Genomic DNA, 23,985 nt, shown 5'->3' on the forward strand with positions numbered 1-23,985 from the left:
AATCAGAAATAATACAAGAATGCCTACTATCACCACTTCTAAAATCAACATTGTAATATAAACCTGGTACTATAAAACAATAATTAAAGGCATATAGACTGAAGGGCAGAAACAAAAGTATTGTTATTTGCAGATGCTATAATTATCTACATAGAAAACCGAAGTATTTACAGACAAATTGTTGGCAATAGTAACAGAGCTTACCAAGCTGTCTGGCTAAATGAATAAAATGAAAGAGTCAATTGTATTTCTATATACCAGGAAAAAAAGAGCTAGGGAATATAATTTTTCAAAGGTAACACTTCTATAGCAAGAAAAACCATACAATGCCTAGGAATAAATATATCAAAGAATGTACAAGATTGGTATGCAGAACACCATGAAACCTTATCTTCTTTTTTGAGACGGAGTCTTGCTGTCGCCCAGGCTGGATTGCAGTGGCGTTATCTTGGCTGACTGCAACCTCTGCCTTCCAGGTTCAAGCGATTCTCCTGCCTCAGCCTTCTGAGTAGCTGGGATTACAGGCACATGCCACCACACCTGGCTAATTTTTGTATTTTTAGTAGAGATGGGGTTTCACCATGTTGGTCAGGCTGGTCTCGAACTCCTAACCTCGTGATCCCCTTGGCCTCCCAAAGTGCTGTGATTACATGTGTGGGCCTCTGTGCCTGGCCGAAACCTAATCTTAAATGACATTTTAAAAATCTTAAATAAATTAACCCATGTATATAGATAAGAAGATTCAATACAGAAAAAAAAAATCGATTCTCCCCATACTTATCTGTAAATTCCATTTATAGTAATTTCAATCAAAATCCCACCAGGGATTTTGTTCCTATGGAACAAATTGATCAGTGGGATAGAGCAGAGACCCTCAATGGAATCATGATACCAAGAGAAGGGAAACCTGAGATCAGCAGAGAAAGGAGGATCTGTTCAATAAATGGTGTTGGTACAACAAGTTTCCAAATGTGGAAAAAATCAATTAAATGAATCTTCACTTCATACCATAAACACATCAATTTTAGGCAGATTAAAAAGGTAAATGTGAAAAGCAAAACTTTAAAACTTTTGGAGAAAAATATAGAACATCTTTTTGATCCTAAGTTAGGGAAGAATTTCTTAAACAAGATACAAAAAAACCCCCTAATCATAAAAGAAAAGACTGATAAATTTGGCTATATTAAAATAACTTCCAATTATCAAAAGATAAAGCAAATAAATGACAAAGCACAAACTGGCAGAAATATACACAACACATATAAGCAACAAAGATTCAATATCCAAAATAAAGAACTCCTACAAGTCAATATGAAAAACGACAAAATAGAAAAGCGGGCAAAATGTCTGAACAGGCATTTAACTAAAGCACAGACAGGTTTAACCAATACACATATAAAAAGATGTTCAACCTCATCAATAATGAGGGAAATATAAATTAAGATCACAATGAGATACCATTTTATACTACTAGATGGGTTCAAAATTTAGAATACTGAATAGGAAGCAGATCAGTCAGAATTCCAGTACATAGCTGGTGGCAGAATAGTTGTTGGTACAACTTCTTTGGAAAACAATTTGGCATGACCTTGCAAAAGGAACAACTGTATATAGCCTTGGAATCAGTAATGTCATTTTTAAAAATGCCAGATTGTAATTTTTTTTAAAACTCTGGTAGAGTCACACAATGAATTTTATTATAGCAATAAAAAAATCACTGGATTACAAATAAATGTAAAAACATGTTCAAAACTTAGAAGCATTTTGTTGGGTAAAAAAAAGCAAGATTTAAGACTATACAGAACAGGATGCCATTTCATAAAGCTTAAAACCAGACAAAGCTAAAGAATATTCTGTCTAGACACTTATAAAAATGTGACAGCTCTTTAAGTAGAAGAGAGTAATAGATTCAAAATCCAAGATATATGTTACCTCTTGGGAGGAGGCAGGAGGATAGAATGGGGGAAACATAAACATAAGCCTGCTACTGGTAACCTTCCACTTACTGGGTAAAGTGAAAGGCAACAGTTTACTGTATTTTTATGCTTTGTAACATCCATAAATATTCCAAATATTCTTGTATATGTATCATATAATAAGAAGATAACAGAGACAAAAAATAAAGCAAGACATGGAGACAGGCATTGTTGGGAGTGGGTTGGGAGGGTATAATTGTCAGCATTATTTAAGCATTATTTTAGATTCTTCAGAGAAAGCCTCTTTGAGAAGGTAACATTTGGGATAAGACCTGAGTCAGCTGGGTGTCTAAGGGAAGGACAGTCCTCGCAGAGCGAGTAGCAAGCTGCAAGGTCCGAAGCAAAAGAGGGGATACCTGGTGAACTGGAGACAAGACTAAGGAGAATAGGAGGGGTCAGGAAAAATAGAGTGATACAGAGATGGTAATTATAAAGAGAGGAAACCCAAGGAAGGGCTTGCTTGCTGTTTCAAATGGTTCTGTTTTCATCCAAGTCATTTTAGTACCAGAATTGGGCAGGTTCTTGAGCACCTTCTGGCCTTTGCTTTGGCAGTTGGGGAGGATTGCTACTGCTACAAGGTTTGCAGGAGGACAAGGGCAAGGGCAAGGTCATGGCGTTAAGAGCAGTTAGGAAAAACATGGGTGAGCTAGCAGACTGGCTAATGAGAGAAAGAGCAAAGAGGTCAATGTGAGAAAAGGAGTAAGGACCAGAAATTGAGAGGTCAGGCAAAGGGTTGGGAAGGGGGTTGTCAGTTATACAGAATCACACAACTTGGAGAGACTTCGGGTTTTACATGACTAGGATTAGCATCACTTGTTATATTATCTTGTCTTCCCATAATTTTTAAACAGTTGAAATCGATGTACTATCTATCCGTCTATCATCTATCTATCTATCTATCTATCCATCTATCTATCTATCTTTCCTTCTGCCCAATTTCTGATGGCAGATGATTTGAAGAGATTATCACTTCTAGTACACTAAATATTTATATAATGTTTGATTTTGTCTATTTTGGTATTGCTTATAATTAGAGAAATGGCATTTTAAAACATATAATAAAAATAGGCTGGGCACGATGGCACAAGTCTATAATCCCAGCACTATGGGAGGCTGAGAAGGGCAGATTGCTTGTGCTCAGGAGTTTGAAACCAGCTTGGGTAACATGGCAAAAACCCTATCTCTAAAAAAAATACACGCGTATTCCTGGATTTGGCTTACTAGTATTTTAATATTTTTACAACTATACTCACAGGTGAGGTTGGCCTGAAATTTTTCTTTTTCATACTTAGTCTGCTTTTGCTATCAAGATTATACTGGCTTTCTAGAATATGTTTGGAGCATTGCCCCTTTCTCTATTATTTGACAATGTTTGAATAATATCAAAACAATCAGTTGAAAATTTTGAGAACCTGCCTCTAAGATCATCTGGGGTTGATGTTTTCTCAGAAAGATTTTTAACTACAGTTTTAGTTTATTTAGCATTTCTGAGCTTCTTCAGTCTAAGAAAGAAAGAATAAATAAAAGAAGGAAGCAAAGGAGAATAAAGGGAGGCTGGAGGAATAAGAGTCAGTGAAAGATTCTGTGAAGGGAGAATTGCCTGAACCTGGGACGTGGAGGTTGCAGTGAGCTGAGATCACGCCACTGCACTCCAGCCTGGGCAACAGAGCGAGATCCTGTCTCAAAAAACAAACAAACAAACAACAACAACAACAAAAAACAAATAAAGAAAAAAAGAGAAAGATCCTGTGAAGGAACATCAAAGGTAAGAAAACCAAAAACATAAAAAATAAATACATAAGATAAAAAAGAAAACAAAAGGTTAGAAAACCTAGACAGCACAGGGTTCTCAAAGCTAAGAGAACCTAAAAAGGAAGAAGTAGCCATCAGGTGCAACATAATGAAAGCTGAGAAGAGGCCTTTGGAATGAACAAGTGGGTCACAAGTGATTCTGAAAAAATAATTTCTGTGCATTTACAGAAGTCAGACACAGTAAATGAGATCCAAATAAATGGGGAAAAGGTAAAGGCAGATTTTAGAGGACAATTTTGAAAGCCTTAGTGAGAATGGGATCTCTGGGGGACATGACAATGTTTTTAATTGTAAAATGATCAAATAAGCTATCTTATTTTTTATTATTTTTCATTCCTTAAGTTTGAGCTTAAACCCTTTAAAAACAAAGATAGTAAGATAAAAACACTACGAAGTATGAGATCTGAGAGCAAAAATTGCTTCATGTAAATGAACACAGATTATAAGCTGCTGAATGCAAGTAGTACAGGAGGTGGTTTTAGATCACTCAGCTATCTCTTGATAGAAGTTCTTGCAGTCACTCTATGTCGAAACAGAGAATATGAGTAACACAATGGAATGAAGACACAAAGAGAGAAAAGAGGAATATCTCTTTTCTAGTATTGAAGTTAGTAGAGAATACCTTTGATTTAACATACTTGAAGCCTATGGAAGCTCTAAGTGTGGACTCTCCACGTAAAGTCTGAGGTGAGGGCAGAGGCAGTGACATCATTTAGGGGAGTAGTAGCTTATGAGCTCTTTTGTAGTTTGAGAACCGAACCTAGAGCTTGGGCAGTAACCACAGAGAAGGGCTCCTGTGGTCAAGTGAAGACCTGGAATTGCAGAGGGAAGTCATTTTTAAATGTGCATTTCTTTACTGGGACTGCCTGTTCCCTTTAGAACAAGTAAATAAATGCTAAGGTCTCAAGATACTCGATGTTTCAAAATATGAATGATGTTTCAAAATATGAAACTTGATATTTTAAAATACAAATGAACAATATAATCACCATCACAGTGTGTTTAATTTTTCAAAGAATTTTCATATCCATCATTTCATCTTTCTTAATGGAAATATTCAAGGGTATACAAGGCTATGGGTCAAGTCTCAGGGCAACTCCATCCAATCCTCAAGATTCTATACTAAGTTGTGTTTGCAGATGTTATGCTTAATTTTCAAAAGACAAACAGTGATTAATTTTAGTGAAAGTATATATTTTTTTTAAAAAAAGAAAGAAAACTACAGTTCATGCATACACACCTTCACCCACATAAAAAACCTAAAAAGATGAAGAAAGGATACCAAAATTGTTCTGACCTAGTTACATCCCAATTAACACAGACTATGCTTTACTAAAACTCCTCTTCTTACTGTGAACACAAAATGCCAGCTGTGAAAGAAAGTGATACTGCTGGGTTTGCACACTTTGGTTACCATAGAAACAGTAGAAATGGCAAGAGTTGGATGCCTCGCATTTAAGTTATCGGCAATAAAATCAGATAGATAAACCAATGCCCAGGGTTCATTTTAGTTAAATTGTATTTTAAAGGCAAAAGTCAGGGAAATAATGTGATAAGTAACATGATTACTCAGAAGCTATTCCTGAAATGTCTGCATTTTAGCAGAATTTAGTTAATGCTTGAATTTATATTCATTATACTTTACATGTACTCCAGATTTGCTTTTTCCTTCTACAGAATCAATTTTTTCACAGGGTTAAATATATTTCAGTTAATTGGCACATTATGAGTAGCACAGCCTAAAGATATACAATCTTTCTACTACACTTGCTTTCTCCCACCCCAGGACATTTGGAACAAAAATATGAAACTCATAATATGACTCTTATCAGTACCAATAAAGAGAGAAAAAGACAAACACAATTGTCTACAATCCTGAGTAACAGGAACAGAGACAATCAGAATATCAATCGGACTAGTTTCTGAAACAATGAACACTGCAGGCTTGATATTAATGGCTACAACCACACTTTTATTTAAATATTGTTAGTGGTGACACAACTTTCCTCATATTTGATACAAACGTACATTCCCAGGAAAAAACCCTCAGTTCATGCTCCTTTCTTTACACTGTTCTTCATAGTTTACCCTGAACAAATAAGATTCTGCACTGTAACAAATAGGGCAAAGAACTACCTAAGAGTAAAATCTATGTCTGCTTCTTCTTTTTTTCTTAAGCAAACAGTTATTGGCTACTAGCATTAGTCTATTATAACTGCTTACCCCTTAAAACAACTTCACTGATTAGACAGTAGGTGATTTAAAATATAGAGAATCTGATCATTGTGATTGCAACTTCCTAGAGGGCAGGGAGAATCATTCTGTCACAACTTTATATGTCCGCCGAGAACTAGGTACATACTGTGTTTATTACATATTTGCTGAATGAGTAAACAATTAAGTGAATGAGCTAAATTGCCAATGGTTTGTACTCATAATCCATCCAGCTATGGGGTAAGGTATGAGTGTCCTCTGACAGGCAAGTTCCCAATTTGAAAAGAAGATGGCTGCGTGCAATGGCTCATGCCTGTAATCCCAGAACTTTGGGAGGCCAAGGCGGGCTGAGGTCAGGAGTTCGAGACCAGCCTGACCAACAGAAACCCCGCCTCTATTAAAAATACAAAAAAGTAGCCATGCGTGGTGGTGCACGCCTGTAATCCCAGTCACATGGGAGGCTAAGGCAAGAGAATCACTTTAACCCGGGAGGTGTAGGTTATGGTGAGCCAAGATTACACCATTGCTTTCCACCCTGGGCAATAAAAGCAAAACTCTGTCTCAAAAAAAAAAAAAAAGAAAGAAAGAAAAAAGAAAAGAAGTTGAAGGAAACTAGAATAAATACCTCAAAACATGCCAAGCTCACTTTGAATAAAGGTTTTTAAAAGTTATTATTTTACTTTATTCTGGGGTTTCAAAAATCCTCTATAGGCTGGACGCGGTGGTTCATGCCTGTAATCCCAGCACTTTGGGAGGCCGAGGTGGGTGGATCACTAAGTCAGGAGTTCGAGACCAGCTTGGTCAACATAGTAAAACCCTGTCTCCACTAAAAATACAAAAGTCAGTTGGGCATGGTGGCATGTGCCTGTAGTCCTAGCTACTTGGGAGGTTGAGGCAGGAGAATCGCTTGAATCCAGGAGGCGGAGGTTGTGGTGAGCTGAGTTTGTGTCACTGCACTCCAGCCTGGGCAACAGAGCAAGACTCTGTCTCAAAATAAATAAATAAATAAATTTAAAAAAAAAAAAAATCCTCTATATGCTAATGGCCCCCAAATCTATACCTCTAGGTCTCTAACCTTCCATATATCTTAGAGATATGTTGACTGCATGTTGACCATCACCACAGTCACCTCAAACTCAACTTGTCCAAACTAGATTTTTACTTTTCCCTGTCAAAACTGCCTCTTTTTTTGGTTAATCCTTTCTCAGTCACAAAGTCAACAACAGCAGAAGTCTGAACTTGCACTGACGCTCTCTTTTCTCCCTCAAATCTAACCAATCCTCAGATCTGACTACTTACATCCTACATTTTTGTCGACTATCTCCCCTCCTCTCAATTCGGATCACCTCTGTCATAGTTCAGGCCTTCTTTATTTCCCCACCAGCTGACTTCAACCACCTGATAAGGCTGCTATCCCTAAGTCCTCAAACCAGCTCTCCATAGCCCTGAGTGGTCTGTCTGTAACAAAAACCTGACCAGCTCAGGAAACTGGACACAGGAAAAATCCACACTTCTAAACAGGACAACTAAGATCCACCATAATCTGGTCCTCTTTCTCCTGCCTCTTCTTTTATTACTTCTTGCCTTGTCCAGTAATATAAAGTGCTTGTACTTTCTTCTCTATGCCCTTATTCATACTCCTCTGCCTGGGATGCTCCCCTGACCCGCCTCTCTTCACCTTACCAATTTCTATGAATCCTTTCCTATTCAGCTCAGTATGAATCGTCCAAGGTACTCAGTACCTTATGCTTAGCTGATCCTTGCATGTACCTCATAATTTCTTTTTTTTTTTTTTTTTTTTTTTTGAGACGGAGTCTTGCTCTGTCGCCCAGGCTGGAGTGAGTGCAGTGGCCGGATCTCAGCTCACTGCAAGCTCCGCCTCCCGGGTTTATGCCATTCTCCTGCCTCAGCCTCCCGAGTAGCTGGGACTACAGGCACCTGCCACCTCGCCCGGCTAGTTTTTTGCATTTTTTACTAGAGACGGGGTTTCACCGGGTTAGCCAGGATGGTCTCGATCACCTGACCTTGTGATCCGCCCGTCTCCTTCTCCCAAAGTGCTGGGATTACAGGCTTGAGCCACCGCGCCCGGCCTCATAATTTCTTTTGTAAACCTTGTTGCTTTATGATTATGTTTGTTGAATCTTCCCCACCATGTACTCGTTGGGGAAAGGGATTGTATTTATTAACTCTGTATTCCCAGTACCCAGCATAGTGTCTGGTACATGTTAAGAAGCCAAATATGTTTGTAATGCAAATATTCTAAGTCTGTAAACCAGTACTTCCCCCCACAGAAATCCAGTTATAAATAAATGGTTAAAATAACAATTAGGTTCCATAATTACATTAGTGTCATAACTGTAGGTACACTGTAGGCTAAATAGGTCTTTCTATTCAGAGACTCTTAACTAGTTTAAAATGTTATTTCTAATGAAAATGCCTTTCCAGTTTCAAATTATGTATTTACAACTAGATGTAGGCTATCTGTAAATCAGGAGAAACCTGTAGTATTAAATGCTATGATTAATTTCATTTTAGCTTAAACTGGTCTAACAGTATCTGTAATGTAACACCCATGTTAATCAAACTTCGGTATTCACAGTAAACAATGCTTGCCAACCCAACACTGCCAACAGTTAACAATGTATTTCTTTGTCTTTCAGGAGTAGTTACCGGCCTGAACAACAGAGATAAGGTTTTCTTTTTCTCTAACAAGAGCCAATAAAAAGCAACAATTATAAAACGTTCAATGCAAAACAAATAAGTGTATGTAGCAGGCTATTTACCTAACTAACTTCAAGGTCATTAAGCGAGTATAATCAAGATATATTCCACATTAACATCCATGGCAGGAATAATGCTACAACGGTATTCAGATTTATTCCTGTTCATTAACGAGTACAATTCATCCTTAGAGAAGCAACACTGGTAGAGAGTAGCTTTCTATTTACGTCTGGAATACCCACATCCAAATCATATAATTTGGTCTCATTATCATGAGAAATTAAGAATGTCAGAGATAGAAATTCTCAGACTGAGTCCTCCTGTTTTACTGATGAAGAAACAGAGGCCAGAGAAGTGAAAGACCTACAACTTGACCAAGTTCACTCTGTGTGGAGAGTAGCAGGTCCAGATGAAGACCCAGTTCTCTCAGAGATGCATTCCAAGCCAGAGTTGTGAGAGCCACAGCACCCTGGGAAAATGAGCAGTAACTGATTATGGCCCTCCCTATAGAAGACTTCTACCTGATGTGTGCTTAGTGGAGAATATAATCCCACAAAATAACTATCATATGTAATCTCTTGGTAAAATGAATCAAGATTCCCTTATTCTTATAAGGTACCTATGTTGCTAGTCTAATAGAATACCTGTTGTGTTAATTACCCAGGTATACATTTATCAACACTCATCAATTTGTAATTAAAATGGGTGTACCTTACTGTATATAAATTCCACCTCAATAAAATTAATTTAATAAAATAGCATGCCTAAATTGATTCTTCAGTAATAGCCAAAGGCCTCAAAGTACTGGGGCTCTGTCTGTAGCCTTTGGTTCTCAACTAGTTCCTGGTATTGCTATCAATGTGGGATGTATCTTAATTAGACCCTCCTAGTGACCATGAAGTTAGTTTGGTAAACAGTCTTCTTAATACATGTATTTGTCAGCACAGGCCACTAAAATTTTATGCTTAAGTCAGTGATTATCAAATGAGCCCTGTCCCTGAATTAACCTTAAGAGACTTTGTATGTCACTGTGAGTCAAACCATGGCTCCTTGAAAGCTGGCCCTCTTGGAAGAGGGATTCTTGGTATGTACCCTCTAACTATGGAATAACTGGTGGAGCATTAATTCAAACTGACAGATAGATGTGCAGGACTCTGTTGAAAGCTCCAACTACAGGGCTATGAACCCAGATGGTAAAAAAACTGTCATGCCAAAAAGAAAAATCATAGCCCATGTCTAGAAAAGACATCAATATTACCTTCTTACACAGTAAGGTGTGTGTCACCACGTCCAGAGCACTGTAAGAAACATTGTGTCTGATCTTCACAAGGCCTGTGTAGAGGCAGCAAGACAGGAGCATGGATGGCATCACTACCATCAAAGGCCTCCAGACTGCAGACATGAACAGCTGAGCCATAGACTATCAAGGACTCAGCTTTAAGGAACTTGTTAGGAACCAGAGGTCACTGGCAGGAACACTAGTATGATTCTTCAGTATGGGAAGATTTGCAATTGTCCAAAATCACCTAAAATAGCAGGTTAGAAGATATCCAGGCCATACTTTGCTTTTTGATTGCTAACTCTGCATTTTAAAAGCAATTAGAATGATTAAGTCATATTAAAAGAAATACTACTTCTTGTCATAATCCTCTTTAAGTAGAATGTTAACTGATAAATCAAATAAAAAATAACGAATTATTAAGTCATTTGACTAGCATGGAATTGTTACCTCCAAAGCCTGTCTTAGTAATATATCATTCAAGAAGAATGAAAAGTACATTTGAAGCAGTTGCTAATTGTGATCTCATTTAATCAAGCTTTTTAAAAACTTCCTTATTTTAAACATGAAGACTTGGCAAAAATATTTGTAATATTTAAATATAAACAGGATGAAACATAGCCTACTTTTTTGTTTTAACACCAGGAGGCATGTTTCATGTATTTACACTAGATCTCTGCTTTGTAAAGCTGAAGGGGCAAGGAAGAGTAGGAGATGACAGACATTCTCAGGGAAAAAAGAGGTTAAAGAAAGGGTATCTTTGGATTACTGGCAGAATCAAGAAAGAATGTATAGAAGCTTCTGCAGAAAGGAAATGAGGAGATATTCAGCAACTCTGGAGCTACATTCAGGAACTCTGGTGGAACTGAGGGTCAATAACCACATAAATTACTTCTCAGTATTCCCCATTTTACAGATGAGTAAACTGAGGCTTAAGGATCAAAATCTTAGAAATAATTTTTTAAAGTGTAGGTTCTCAAAGTTTCTATATCTTAAGGACTAAGTAAGGCTAAAACCCTAGAGAATAATATTAAATGCCTGCAAAATGCTGATATGATGATTACAGTAAGATTTTGAGGGTTTTGCCTTATCAGGCCCTATTTCGCAGAGACAAAATTAAAGACCTGCTGTATCTCATTGTCAGACAATTTACGAAGAGAAGCTATGCTGTATGCAGAGATTTCTAAGCACTTATTTTAATCAAATATTCAGAAAGATGAATAGTACAGCATTTTTCTTACAGCTGAGTGAAAATAGAGGGTGGTCTTTGACTTTTGCATACATAGTATTAGACTTTCACACAGAGATGTCTTCACTCTCTTTAGCTAAGGGTCTTTTTCATGTTTCTGCATGGTGTCCTTTCAATGCCTTTTGGCTAGCTGTTACAATTCAGCAGAAATACCAGCCTTGGAAAACAATGTTTTGCCATTATTTAAAATTGTCTTTGCATTTTTGCCTCTGCTTTACACAAAAGAGCAGAATATAGAAATAAGAAAGTACTAATACTAGTGATAAGCACAGGCCTCAGACTGCATAAAAAGATGGAAGTGTCTAGGTATGTTCAAAGTGATAAATTCTGGACCTCAATTGAACACATCCTCTGAACTTAAGTGGATTAAACCTGTGGTTCGACAGCAGGGAGGGGAAGAAGAGGAGGGGAGGGGAGAGGAGGGGAAAATTAGGAAACATATTTTGAATTCTGAAAATCACTGAACAATGTTTCTAAAAGGGAAGAGATAACTAGTACATTATAACTATTTGTTAGCTCTTTCCAACCAGAACTGCCCCTAGATCGTATCATCCACGTAACTTATACACATGAAAAAATTATATACGAAAGGTGGGGACTTTTTGCATTTTCTTCATTGCATTTCCACTAAATAAAAAAATGACAATTAACAGGATCCAGGTATCATTTAATTTTTGTTTTGTTTTTTAGAGACAAGGTCTATGTTGCGCAAATTGGACTGGAACGCATGGGCTCAAGGTATCTTCCCACCTTATCCTCTTGAGCAGCTGTGCCTGCAGGCATGTGCCATCACAGCTAGCCCCACATATCATTTAAAAGCTTCCTCAACTCTGATAGTGAAACGAGAGATATTTTCTCTCTCAACTGGATCTCACAAAATTTTGATACACTGTACCATGTTTGCAGACCATATACTTATTTGTGTCTACAGACTTCAAAAGACTGCAAATTCACCCACTAAGTGAAAAGAGCTTTGGGATGGAAACTCCACACGTATTTACTTACTTATTTTCATTTTTTATTTTTTTGGGACTGAGTCTCGCTCTATTGCCCAGGCTGGAGTGCAGTGGCACGATCTCAGCTCATTGCAATCTCTACCTCCGGGGTTCAAGCGATTCTCCTGCCTCAGCCTCCCAAGTAGCTGGGATTACAGGCATGTGCCACCACACCCAGCTAATTTTTGTATTTTTAGTAGAGATGGGGTTTCACCATGTTGGCCAGGCTGGCCTCAAACTCCTGACCTCAGGTGATCCGCCTGCCTTCGCCTCCTGAAGTGCTGGGATTACATGCGTGAGCCACTGCACCTGGCCTCCACACACATTTTTTAAAAGACAGAGCTAGGGTTGGGGACCTAAAGCATTCATTAAAATCCTTCATTCAATAAAGACTTCGTGCTTATTGTGTACTAGGTTCTGGGATACAATAATGAAAAAGAAATAGTCTAACTGATAGTTCAGTTTCTATCACTGATCTAGTAGCAAGATTCTGAAATGAAGGAGTCATAAATCCACGTAATAATATTATCATTTAGCCAGCATTTCTCTATCATTGCTGAAGAATAATGTGAAATTGCCAGATGCCTTGCTGAAATTCAATTCAAATAACTTATGAGCACAAACAATATGCCAATGCTGGAACTACAAAAATTTGTGAGATGTTATGAACCTTGCTCTCAAGAAGCTCATAATTTTGAAAAAGAGATAAACTATATCTTGGCATTCTTCCAATCTACCAAAATAGTAATCCCATAAAAATGAGTCATCCTATATTTCATGTTCTTACTCTTAGCTATATCCTGCTATAAAATTAAAATATATCTTTTCTCCCTTGGTGTTTACAAGTTCCAAATATTTATAGACTTATGCCTCTATTTCACTGTCTCTCAGCCAAGATGAACGTATTTAGCTCTCTTTCTCCTTTCCTTTTAAAGCAATTCCTCATTTTATTTTTGGTGACTTTATTTACATTCTCTATTTCTGTATTAAATTCTAGGATTCAAATGACATAATTAAAATACTGATTTAGATATAAAATCCATCATAATGAAAAACACCAACCTTTATGATGATGTAATGCCTCTGTGTGTGATGTCCAAAACACTGGCTTTTATTTACTTTAAATTTTTTATATTATATTGTAAATTTATATTTACTCTAACACATTTAATTGTATGGATTTTCCAGGTTTCTCACATCAAATGAAATTTAGAGATGGTGAGCACTCAGTTGTGACTAACAAATAGTGTAAAGCCAAATTTCTTACAGCAATAGAAAATGAAGCATTAAGAAAAATGAAACTAGTCATTGACTACAACAGCAACTCTTAAGCTCACAAAACAGAATTTTTCAAATGTCTCCATCATCCTCTTTTTAAGACCATATTCACATTTGATATACTTTCTATTTCTGTATCTACTACAGAATATATTTATAAAGCAAGCATACAGTTTAAATCTACTCCTGAAAGTACTTTGGCAAAACCATGACAATATGGCACAGATATCAGGACTCAAGATTAGTGAATCAAGAATTGAAGAGGCTATCAGACTAGATTCCTGTTGGTTCAAAGTTTCTTTTTCTTTTTATTCAGACAGGGTCTCGATTTGTTGCCCAAGGCTGGAGTGGAGTGCAGTGGCACAATCACGGCTCACTGCAGCCTTGACCTCCTGGGCTAAAGTAGTTATCCCACTTCAGCCTCCTGAGTAGCTGAAACTACAGGCATGCACCACCACACCCAGTTAATTTTTTATTTTTTGTAGAGATAGGGTCTCACTATGTTGCTCAGGCTACTCTTGAACTCATGGGCTCAAGCAATCCTCCTGCCTTGGCCTCCGAAAGTGCTGAAATTACAAGCATGAGCCACCACGCCCACTCAGTTCAAAATTTCAAATCTTATTAGAGTTATTCACTTGAGGAGTTGGAGGCATTCAGTAAATGTGTGGGTAAAATATAAACCAGTGCTATACTATGTAAGAACCAGACTCAGAATGCATTTTCAACACTGTGTTCATGCCATTGATGAGGTAATAATAATCAGTGGTGGCTTTTCTAGTGGGGGAAAAAAATCATTCTGTGTGCACTAACTGTAGACCCCGAAAACTCTCTAACTCAAGCAGGCTCCAACCTATACCTTCTGAGCACAACCTCACACTACTGCAATTCAGTTTATCCATATTTGAGCCAACCAGAACTGCACATCCTTTCTGAGATAATCCAAGTGCTTCTTTACCTCAGAATTTTTACATTCCAAACTCCCTTAGGTTACCCTCATCACCCAAGTCTCTATTTAAATTCTACTCATCCCTCAAAGTCCAGCTCAAATGCAACCTGCTCTTTGAAACTTACCCTTATCCCCCACTCAGAAGCTCTTCTGATCTTGCATAGATTTAGTCTGTACTTCTCATGTAGCTACAATCACATTTTCTCTCATCTATCTTATAGTGTAATTGTTTGTGTGTATGTCATATTTCTTCAAGGCTCCTTGAGAAGGTCTTTGACATGGTCATATTTGTGTTGTTCCCATCCCTCTGTGCTTTACACATACAAGAAAAAAAAATGTTCATTGAGGATAGTGTATTCAAATGCCTGATCCCCAAAATGTCAGTACTATTCTCCCTGATACTCATTCACTGAGGAAATACTTCCTCAACATCTATTGTGTACAGGGGCAGTAGTGAACAAAAAGAGTCAGACATAGACCTTGCTCTCTCAAGAAGTTCACAGGCTAGGAGATGTTCTAAGGGATCTCTAAAACTGCTATAATACTAATAGATAAATTCCATAAGAGAAGTAAAGATGCAGTACAACAGGAACCAACAAGAAGAAGAGATTGGTTCCAAGTAGACATGGATATGAGGGTAAGTTTAATTAACATTTGTGTTGGGCCCCTGAAAGACAGAGGGTATTTGAATATGTTGAGATGGGGTAAGGGGTTTTAAGATAGGGGAAATAAAGGCCATTAAGGCAGGAAATACCAGAAGGAGACAGGGAACACTCAATAGTTCAGTAGTAAAGTATACATGAAAGATGACAGGGATAGAGAACAATTTTAAAGGCAGTTAAAGCTATAATTAGTAAAACTCTGAAAGCCAAATGAGGAAGTAGAGTTTTAGTCTGTAAGCAATGAGGAACTATTTCAAAGTTCTTGAGCAGGAGCTGAGTAGTCAGTCAAGATCCAACTACTAGTTAGTCAAGGTCCAAAGTGGACTGGAAGGGAAAGAGATTGTTCAAAGTATAGGGAAAGTATAGAGGCTAGTATCACAATGCAAGAAAGAGGTAATAAAAGCCTGAATTAGGAATGAGGACTAGAGATGAAAATAGATGAATGCAAGGCATATTTTAGATACAACGCTGAAAGAATTTGACAAGTTCTGGATGTGGAGTGCAAAGAAGGGTCTGCAAAGAGGTAAAAGAAGTTTCTAGGCTAGGATGAAGATGGTGCCATAACCAAAAGAGAGGACACTAAAGCAGCAGCAAATCCGAATTGGGAGGACACTGAGTCCTGGCATACTAAATTTTGCTATCAGTGGACATTCACGTGACCATATCATGAATAAAATATGTTAAGCTATGCTGTTTAGAACAAAATATAGAATTTTATGAAACGAGAGAGGAACTCAGATAGATTAATCTTCAATAAAAAATTTTGATAAATGATTCAAAGATGAACATAACCTCAAATATATAACCTGCATATGTTTCACTAAGTGCACGGCAGATTAAAATCTAAAAGCCCATTTATGAAAGAGTTCTTCTCATGATCTAGAACAACATCATGTACCCAATAATCTTTTTGTTTGTTTCTTTTGAGATAGGGTCTGGCTCAGTTGCCCAGGCAGAGTTTGCAGTGATCTCAGCTCACTGCAACCTCCAACTCCCAGGCTCAAGCCATCCTCCCACCTCAGCCTTCCGAATAGCGGGGACCACAGGAGCGCACCACCACACCTGGCTACTTTTTGTATTTTTTGTTAGAGATGGGGTTTTGCCATGTTGCCCAGGCCAGTCTCGAAGTCCTGAGCTCAAGTGATCCACCCACGTCGGCCTTCCAAAGTGCTGACACTACAGGCATAAGCCACCACACCCAGCCCGATAATCATTTTAAAGCATGCTGATTCATAGCTAATAGTAAAGTGGACATGTGGAAGCCTCAAAGAATCTTACAGTTAAAAATTATAAGGAGAGGCCGGGCGTGGTGGCTCACACCTGTAATTCCAGCACTTTGGGAGGCCAAGGAGGGTGGATCACGAGGTCAGGAGTTCAAGACCAGCCTGGCCAAGATGGTGAAACCCAGTCTCTACTAAAAAACACACACACACACAAAATTAGCCAGGCATAGTGGTGGGTGCCTGTAATCCCAGCTACTCGGGAGGCTGAGGCAGAGAACTGCTTGAACCCAGGAGGCGGAGGCTGCAGTGAGCCGAGATGGTGCCACCACACTCCAGCCTGGGCGAGAGAGTGAGACTCTGTCTCAAAAAAAAAAAAAAAAAGATAAGGAGAAATGCTCCTATTAATATGGTAAATGCATCTTTTGTGGTCACTATCATTTGACCCCAATTTATACAATGTTACAGCAAGACATGGTAAAGTCAGATAAGTAGCCCTGACTGACAAGGTCCCAAGGGATACTAACTAGATCCTTTCATCAATAAACACTTCTCATCAGTTAATAAAATGGAATTTACCTACATGTATCCCTATGATATCCCAAGAATTTTCAAAAGCCTAAGAAACAAAAGATCATGAAATCACTTTGTGGGGGCAAAATAAAATCTCTGATGATAAACTGAGGAGCAAATGAGAATTACAGCGATTCCATAACCATATCTTCTTAAGAACAAACAAAAGAAACTTGCATCAACATAAACTAAAATAACAACAGTGTGAAGATGAATACCTAGCAATATAATTAGATATCAGTAAATGATGGTTACATGTATATTGAATAAAAAAGTAAAATCAAACACAAAATTGCAGCTAATTTGCCTAATAAGTATATACCACCTGTTAGATTTATTCATTTGTTTATTAATATTGATAACATTCTTTTTACTAGATGCAATGTCATTATTTCAGTTTAGATTTTAAGGGAAAGAAAAATGAGAACTCAGTATTAATTACATTTTTACTAATGAGCAATAATATGAAGAACAAATTGGATTGAAATGTGCATGTTTCACATGTGACTACTCCATTAAAATTGCACAGTAATCATTTGTTCAAAATCACACTGATATTTTACAGCTATGCATAAATACAATGGAATGATATACACCAAATGTTAAATAGTATTAATCTTTTGATTACAGGTTTATGGGTGATTTTTATCTTCTTTTTTGCTTAGGTGTATTTTCAAGTTTTTCTATAATTAATGTTTTATTATAATGGTACCAAGAAGAAAATAAATTTTTTAAAAGAGGAGGGAAAAACATATTGATGAATTTAAAAGAAAAATACTTACCAAGTCTCTGTGAAGCACCCAATTTGCATGGAGGTAATGGATACCATCAAGAATCTGGTAAAGTAAGGATTTAACCATAGATCTTGGCAACTGCATGGGCTTTTTATTTGCTTTTGATGCACGGTGAAACTTAATAATATGCTAAAAATTAAAAAAAACATAATAATATAGTCTTTGCTAATATCTATGCCAATAAAACACAATCAATGCTGTAATAAATGCTCTATATTTTAAAATTACTTATTAAAGGCCAATAATGACACAAAGAAAAATAATTCAAATAATAAGTTCAACCAAAACTGAATCTATTTTGAGGGTGAATGTGACCCTGTTATGAGGGGTTATAATGACTAAATTTACTGAAACCATTACGATTTTCATTAAATAGGACCAAAAGGTAAAAAGGACTGATATTGAAACAGCTACCTAAGAAGAGTATTATATTCTCTACTGACAGAATGAAAGATTAAAAAAAGGAAGAAAAACTGTAAATCTTCACTTTCTATAAACAGTTAGCACTTAGTACACTTGGGTAACATCACTGATCAGGTGTATATTTGAATTATTGGAAAACTTCCATCTTTGTTTGGCACAGAATAAATAAGAATATATTCCTGGGAGTCAATGTTATATATGAAATTGCTAAAAAGGAGGAGAGAGAAAAAATAGGAAATTCAATCCCACTAAAATAAATAAAACTGGATCATCATATTCAAATTTTTATATCCACATAAATATTGTGGGTTATAAAAATATTGTACTGAAAGGGAAAAAATGCTGCCGGCCCCCTCAGTGCTCCCACCTCCACCTCCATCCCCACTCCACTCCTGCCTCTGTCCAAAACATAAAATGGACACTGAGGACCATCAAAACACTATGCAAACAATACTGATGAAATTGTCAATAGTGCTCCAGTAACTTTAAGATGACCAAATGGTATGTAAAATTATTAAGCTATTTATACAGCTTTCTTATTTTTATAAACTGTTCAGTAATAACATTGATTTGATTTTAAGAAATAACAGAAAATTAGAGTTTATACTATAGCAGTGATTTCCAGTAGAAATATACTGGGAACCACATGTATAACTTTCCACTTTTTAACAGCTACATTTAAAAAAAAAAAGAGGCTGGGTGTGGTGGCTCACACCTGTAATCCCAGCACTTTGGGAGGCCAAGGCAGGCGGATCACCTGAGGTCAGGAGTTCAAGACCAGCCTGACCAACATGGTGAAATCCTGTCTCTATTAAAAATACAAAATTAGCTGGGCGTAGTGGCGTATGCCTGTAATCCCAGCTACACAGGAGGCTGAGGCAGGAGAATTGCTTGAACCCAGGAGGCGGAGGTTGCAGTGAGCCGAGATTACACCACTGCACTCCAGCCTGGACAACAAAAGCGAAACGCCATCTCAAAAAAAAAAAAAGAAAGAAAGAAACAGGTGAAATCAATGTGTGTACTTCAGATACTTCTGAAGTGAATTTTCTAAATATTACAAATACTATCTTCTCAGTAAAATGTCAGTTTATTGCTTAAATTCTTTAAAATCAACATTTATGATTATATTTATTTTGAAATATGGTATTGGACAGTACAGTTCTACAGGACCTGACTATTCCAATGTACTACATCATCTTCTTTCATCACCTCACTGATGTTCAAAGTAAAGTACATACACTATCAAGTAAGCCTTGGTTGACATATAGGGAAATATAGAAAAATGGGGAAAATACAATGTCTGTGAATATCCATGAAAAGAATTGAAAACAACACACTGGAAATTCTTGTCCATATCTGCTATAAGAGCATACACTCTGAAAGTTTCTTTAAGACCTGAGTCTGTTAAAGTTATTCCTCAAGAGATTTATAACTTATACAGACGATAAACCACATTATATTGAATCAAAATTTATTAGTCAGGTGTGATCATACACCTCTGGTCCCAGCTACTTGGGAGGCTGAGGCAGGAGGATCACTTGAGCCCAGGGGGTCAAAGCTGCAGTGACTCCAGCCTGGGTGATAAAGCGAGACCCTGTCTCAAACCAACCAACCACCAAACAAACAAACAAGGCTGGGTGTGATGGCTCATGCCTGTAATCTCAACACTTTGAGAGGCCAAGTAGGAAAATCACTTGAGCCCAGGAGTTCAAGACCAGCCTGTGCAAGACGGCAAAACCTTGTCTCTATAAAACATTTTTGAAAAATTAGCCAGGCATAGTGGTGCTAAATTAATTATCCATAATTTGAACTTATTGCCAGATTTGAAGTTTGTAACTTTTAGCAGTTCCTCAGATAAAAGTGTTTAAATGTTCTGATACCTAATTTGAAAAGATAGGAATTAGAATTTTTTGCTTCTTTCATACGTTGATAAAACATCTTTAATCTTCACTATACATATTAGTAAATTGCCATTAATTACTTGCATAAAAGTATAGTCTCCCGCCAGGCATGGTGGCTCATGCCTGTAATCCCAGCACTTTGGGAGGCTGAGGTGAGCAGATTACCTGAGGCTGGGAGTTCGAGACCAGCCTGACCAACGTGGAGAAACCCTGTCTCTACTAAAAATACAAAATTAGCCGGGCATGGTGGTGCATGCCTGTAATCCTAGCTACTCAAGAGGCTGAGGCAGGAGAATCGCTTGAACCTGGGAGGCAGAGATTGTGGTGAGCCAAGATCGTGCCATTGCACTGGGCAACAAGAACGAAACTCCCTCCCTGCCGCCCCCCGCCCCCCCCCAAAAAAAGTATAGTCTCCCATTCATTAAAATCTTTCTGAAGTAAAATTTCTAAATACTATAAATCCTATCTCCTCAGTAAAATGTTAGTTTATTGCTTAAATTCTTCAAAATCAACATTTATGTTTATATTTACTTTGAAGTATGGCTAACAGAGCAAGTTTTCCTTTCTGTGCATTAACAATATATGTTTTATATAAATATGCTCCATACCTACATAAAATAATCCTAGAAATACAGTGAGATTATACTTACCCACAAGTCATGCTCTGCATAATCAAACAGCAGCCATACCTTCCTGTCACTGTGAGAGAGGAACACCTTCTGCAATGCGATCACATTAGGGTGCTTCAATTCTCGCAAAAGCTGAATGCAAAAGAAAGAGAGGGGTCACTGTTGTGTTAGCAAGGAGGGGGAAATGATGAATGTCTTATAGCTTCAAAACGAAATTTCTGAAAATCTAGAAATCCAGGTAAGCAAAATGAAAGAAAAAAATACCACCCAAAATACTTCTATTCAGAGATAAGGTCTGTCAACATCTTGGTGCATATCTTTCCAATCCTTTTTCCATGTGCATGGGTGTATGTGTTTTGTTTTGTTTTGTTTTACTTTCTTTCTTGTCAGAGACTGAAAGCAGGAATGTGTTTTTAAAAATATGATTTTAAATGGTAAATGTAAAACAGCAAACAAATAATATCATATCATTAAATAATTAATTATATTTTTGTACATGCATATCTTTTTTACTAAAGAAACTGTTCTTGGGAGGCAGGAATCATGTATTAATACTGCTTATATCTAATCATGTATTAATACTGTGCTAGGGCACAGTACTGGTGCTCAAGAAATATGTGACAAAACAAGGAAAGATATTTAACAATCCCTATACTTATCCATCCCTAGAGTGTGTGGTTGAGGGTTTTTTGAAGAGTAGTGAGTTTAAGGGAAGGACTGTCATGCCCACTTATAACAACTGAAGTTGAGAACAGGTTCTGTAAACAGAAAAAAAGGAACAGGACTTCACAAAGTAAAAGCTTTAAGCTGGACTCTGATGATATGGAGGAAAGATAAACCAGAGCAGCAAGCAGAAGCAGCACTTTGCGCATAACAGACAGCTGCTTGATAAAATATTTAGCAACAATGACATTATTGCTCAAGGTAAAAGCCTTAGAAATATGCCTGCCTCAGGCTGTCCTTAACCAGGGTTCAGATTTCATAGGTAAAGAGAAACATATTCAATTTAATAAATATTTTGAATAACTTTTAAATATAAAGCTCTGTGGAAGATGCAAAAAGAGAAAGAAAACGTCCCTTGAATATTTTCTATGTGCAAGATGATTATATACAAATGTTTTTCTCTCACTTAATCTTTAGAACAATTTTATGATGTACACAGAACCCAAGGCTCAGTGTGATAAAAATAACTTGACCAAAGTCAAATAGCTAGAAAGAGAAGGGGTTTGGACTTAAATAGATCTGCCTGATTGCAAAGCCCATGCTTTTTCCACTACAGCTAAAGTTCATGTCTTCAGTTCCCACAATGTGGTAAGGGAGACAGACATATAAATAGATCAATGAGGCAGAGAAAAATAAATTGCTTACCCATTCTAGTAACTTTAGTAACTTTTTTTTTTTTTGAGACGGAGTCTTGCTCTGTTGCCTACACTGGAGTGCAAAGGCACGATCTCAGCTCACTGCAACCTCTGCCTCCAAGCGATTCTCCTGCCTCAGCCTCCTGAGTAGCTGGGATTACAGGTGTGTGCCACCACACCTGGCTAATTTTTGTATCTTTTGTAGAGACGGGGTTTCACCATGTTGGCCAGGCTGGTCTCGAACTGCTGACCTCAAGTGATCTGCCTGCCTTGGCCTCCCCAAATCTAGAGAGTTTGCCATTTTGAACACTTCATGTTCTCTGGCTCTGGCAAACCCTGTTTTTAATGACCCCATTGCCATGGCCAGCCTTGAAGCACTTAGACCCTGGTAAGAGACCTCACCCCAGGCACAATGACTGTCTCCTTCTTTCTAACTCCTTGATATTGATGAACTTAAAGAGTTTGTCTTTATTCCCTATGCAAAATATGTTCTCTTTGCAGCCTGAAGTAGATGGGAAAGTAAAACTCCACTTCTGCATCTAAACCAGGCTCTTGAAACACCCAACATTGGCACAGATCCCTGATTCCTAGACCTCGCTTGTCTGGGAAAGTGGATGTCACAGTAGCAATATTTAACCAACACTTCTAAAAAACTACATTCTCTGTGACTTCCAATTGTTGATCCCTTAAATTCATTTTAAGTCCTCTGCTGAAAAATTATTTTGACTAGATAATACATTTATATGGTTCAAAGATCAAAGTATACACAAGGATAAATATTGAAATGTCTCACTACCACGCCTCTTGCTTACCTGGAGGTAACAACTTTTATTAATTGCTTATTTATCCTTACAATGTTTCTTAATGCAAATAAAAACAAATATGAATATATATTTTATCCTGCATTGTTTACACAAAAGATAGCATAATATACACACTGCTCTGCATCTTTTTTTTTTTTTTTTTTTTTACCCTTATTCTATCTTGGAAATCTCTCAGTATTAGGACAGTATCAATATTAGAAATACTTCCTTCAGGTGAGAAGAGATTCGACAAAAGAAAAATTTTTTAAAAGAAAAAATAAAAATAATCTTCCTTGTTCTTTTTTACAATACCATGGTATTTCTAGATCACCTTTTTTATTGGGGTAAAATATATACATAATGTAAAATTTACCATTTCAATCATTTTTAAGTATACCAGATATACTTAGTATATTTACTTAATCCTACTACCTATACTGGTTCAGTGGGATTAAGCACAACCACCATCACTACTGTGCATTTCCAGAACTTTTTCATCATCTCAAAATGAAAATCTATACCATTAAACAATATCTCCAGGCTGCCACCTACCCCCAGCTCCTGATGATCAGTATCCTAATTTATGTCTCTATGAATTTGACTGTTGTCGGTATGTAGCTCATATAAGTGGAACAATACAGAGTCTGCCTATTTGTGTCTGCCTTTTTTCACATAATATAATGTCTTCAAGGTTCATCCGTGTTGTAGCATGTATGAGAATTTCATTCCTATTTAAAGCTGATTACTATTACATTGTATGTATAGACCACATTCCGTTTGTCCATTTGCCCCTCAATAGACATTTAGGTTGTTTCTACCTTTTGGTTATTATGAATAATGTTCCCTAAATATTGGTGTATAAGTAACTATTTGAATCCCCATTTTCAATTCCTTTAGATATATATCCAGAAGTGAAATTGCTAGATCCGATGGTAATTCTATGTTTAATTTTTTGAGGAACCACCATATAGGTCACTTTTGTAAAAAAAACTTTTTTTGTAGAGATAGAGTCTCACTATGTTGTCCAGGCTGATCTCGAACTCCTGGCCTTAAGCAATCCTCCCACTTCAGCCTCCCAAAGTGCTGGGACTACAGGTGTAAGCCACTGCACCTTGCCTAGGTCTCCTTTCAATATGTCATACAGATAGTCAC

The 23,985-nt window shown here is 37.2% G+C and overlaps 1 protein-coding gene across 7 annotated transcripts in view; it reads right to left on the reverse strand.

Moving 5' to 3' along the window:
* The window catches only part of CDK19 (cyclin dependent kinase 19), a 226,907-nt gene that overhangs the window by 36,685 nt on the left and 166,237 nt on the right, over nucleotides 1-23,985 (reverse strand). For all 7 annotated transcript variants that reach the window (XM_033234887.1, XM_033234889.1, XM_033234890.1 and 4 more), the window contains 2 exons: nucleotides 20,694-20,804; nucleotides 17,708-17,848 (listed from right to left, as the gene is read on the reverse strand). In XM_033234887.1, coding sequence (XP_033090778.1) covers nucleotides 17,708-17,848; nucleotides 20,694-20,804 — 252 coding nt within the window. The remainder of the gene's footprint in view (nucleotides 1-17,707; nucleotides 17,849-20,693; nucleotides 20,805-23,985) is intronic.

This window comes from Trachypithecus francoisi, unplaced genomic scaffold (assembly GCF_009764315.1).
Source record: "Trachypithecus francoisi isolate TF-2019V2 unplaced genomic scaffold, Tfra_2.0 Lachesis_group15, whole genome shotgun sequence".
In the NCBI taxonomy this organism is placed as follows: domain Eukaryota; kingdom Metazoa; phylum Chordata; class Mammalia; order Primates; family Cercopithecidae; genus Trachypithecus; species Trachypithecus francoisi.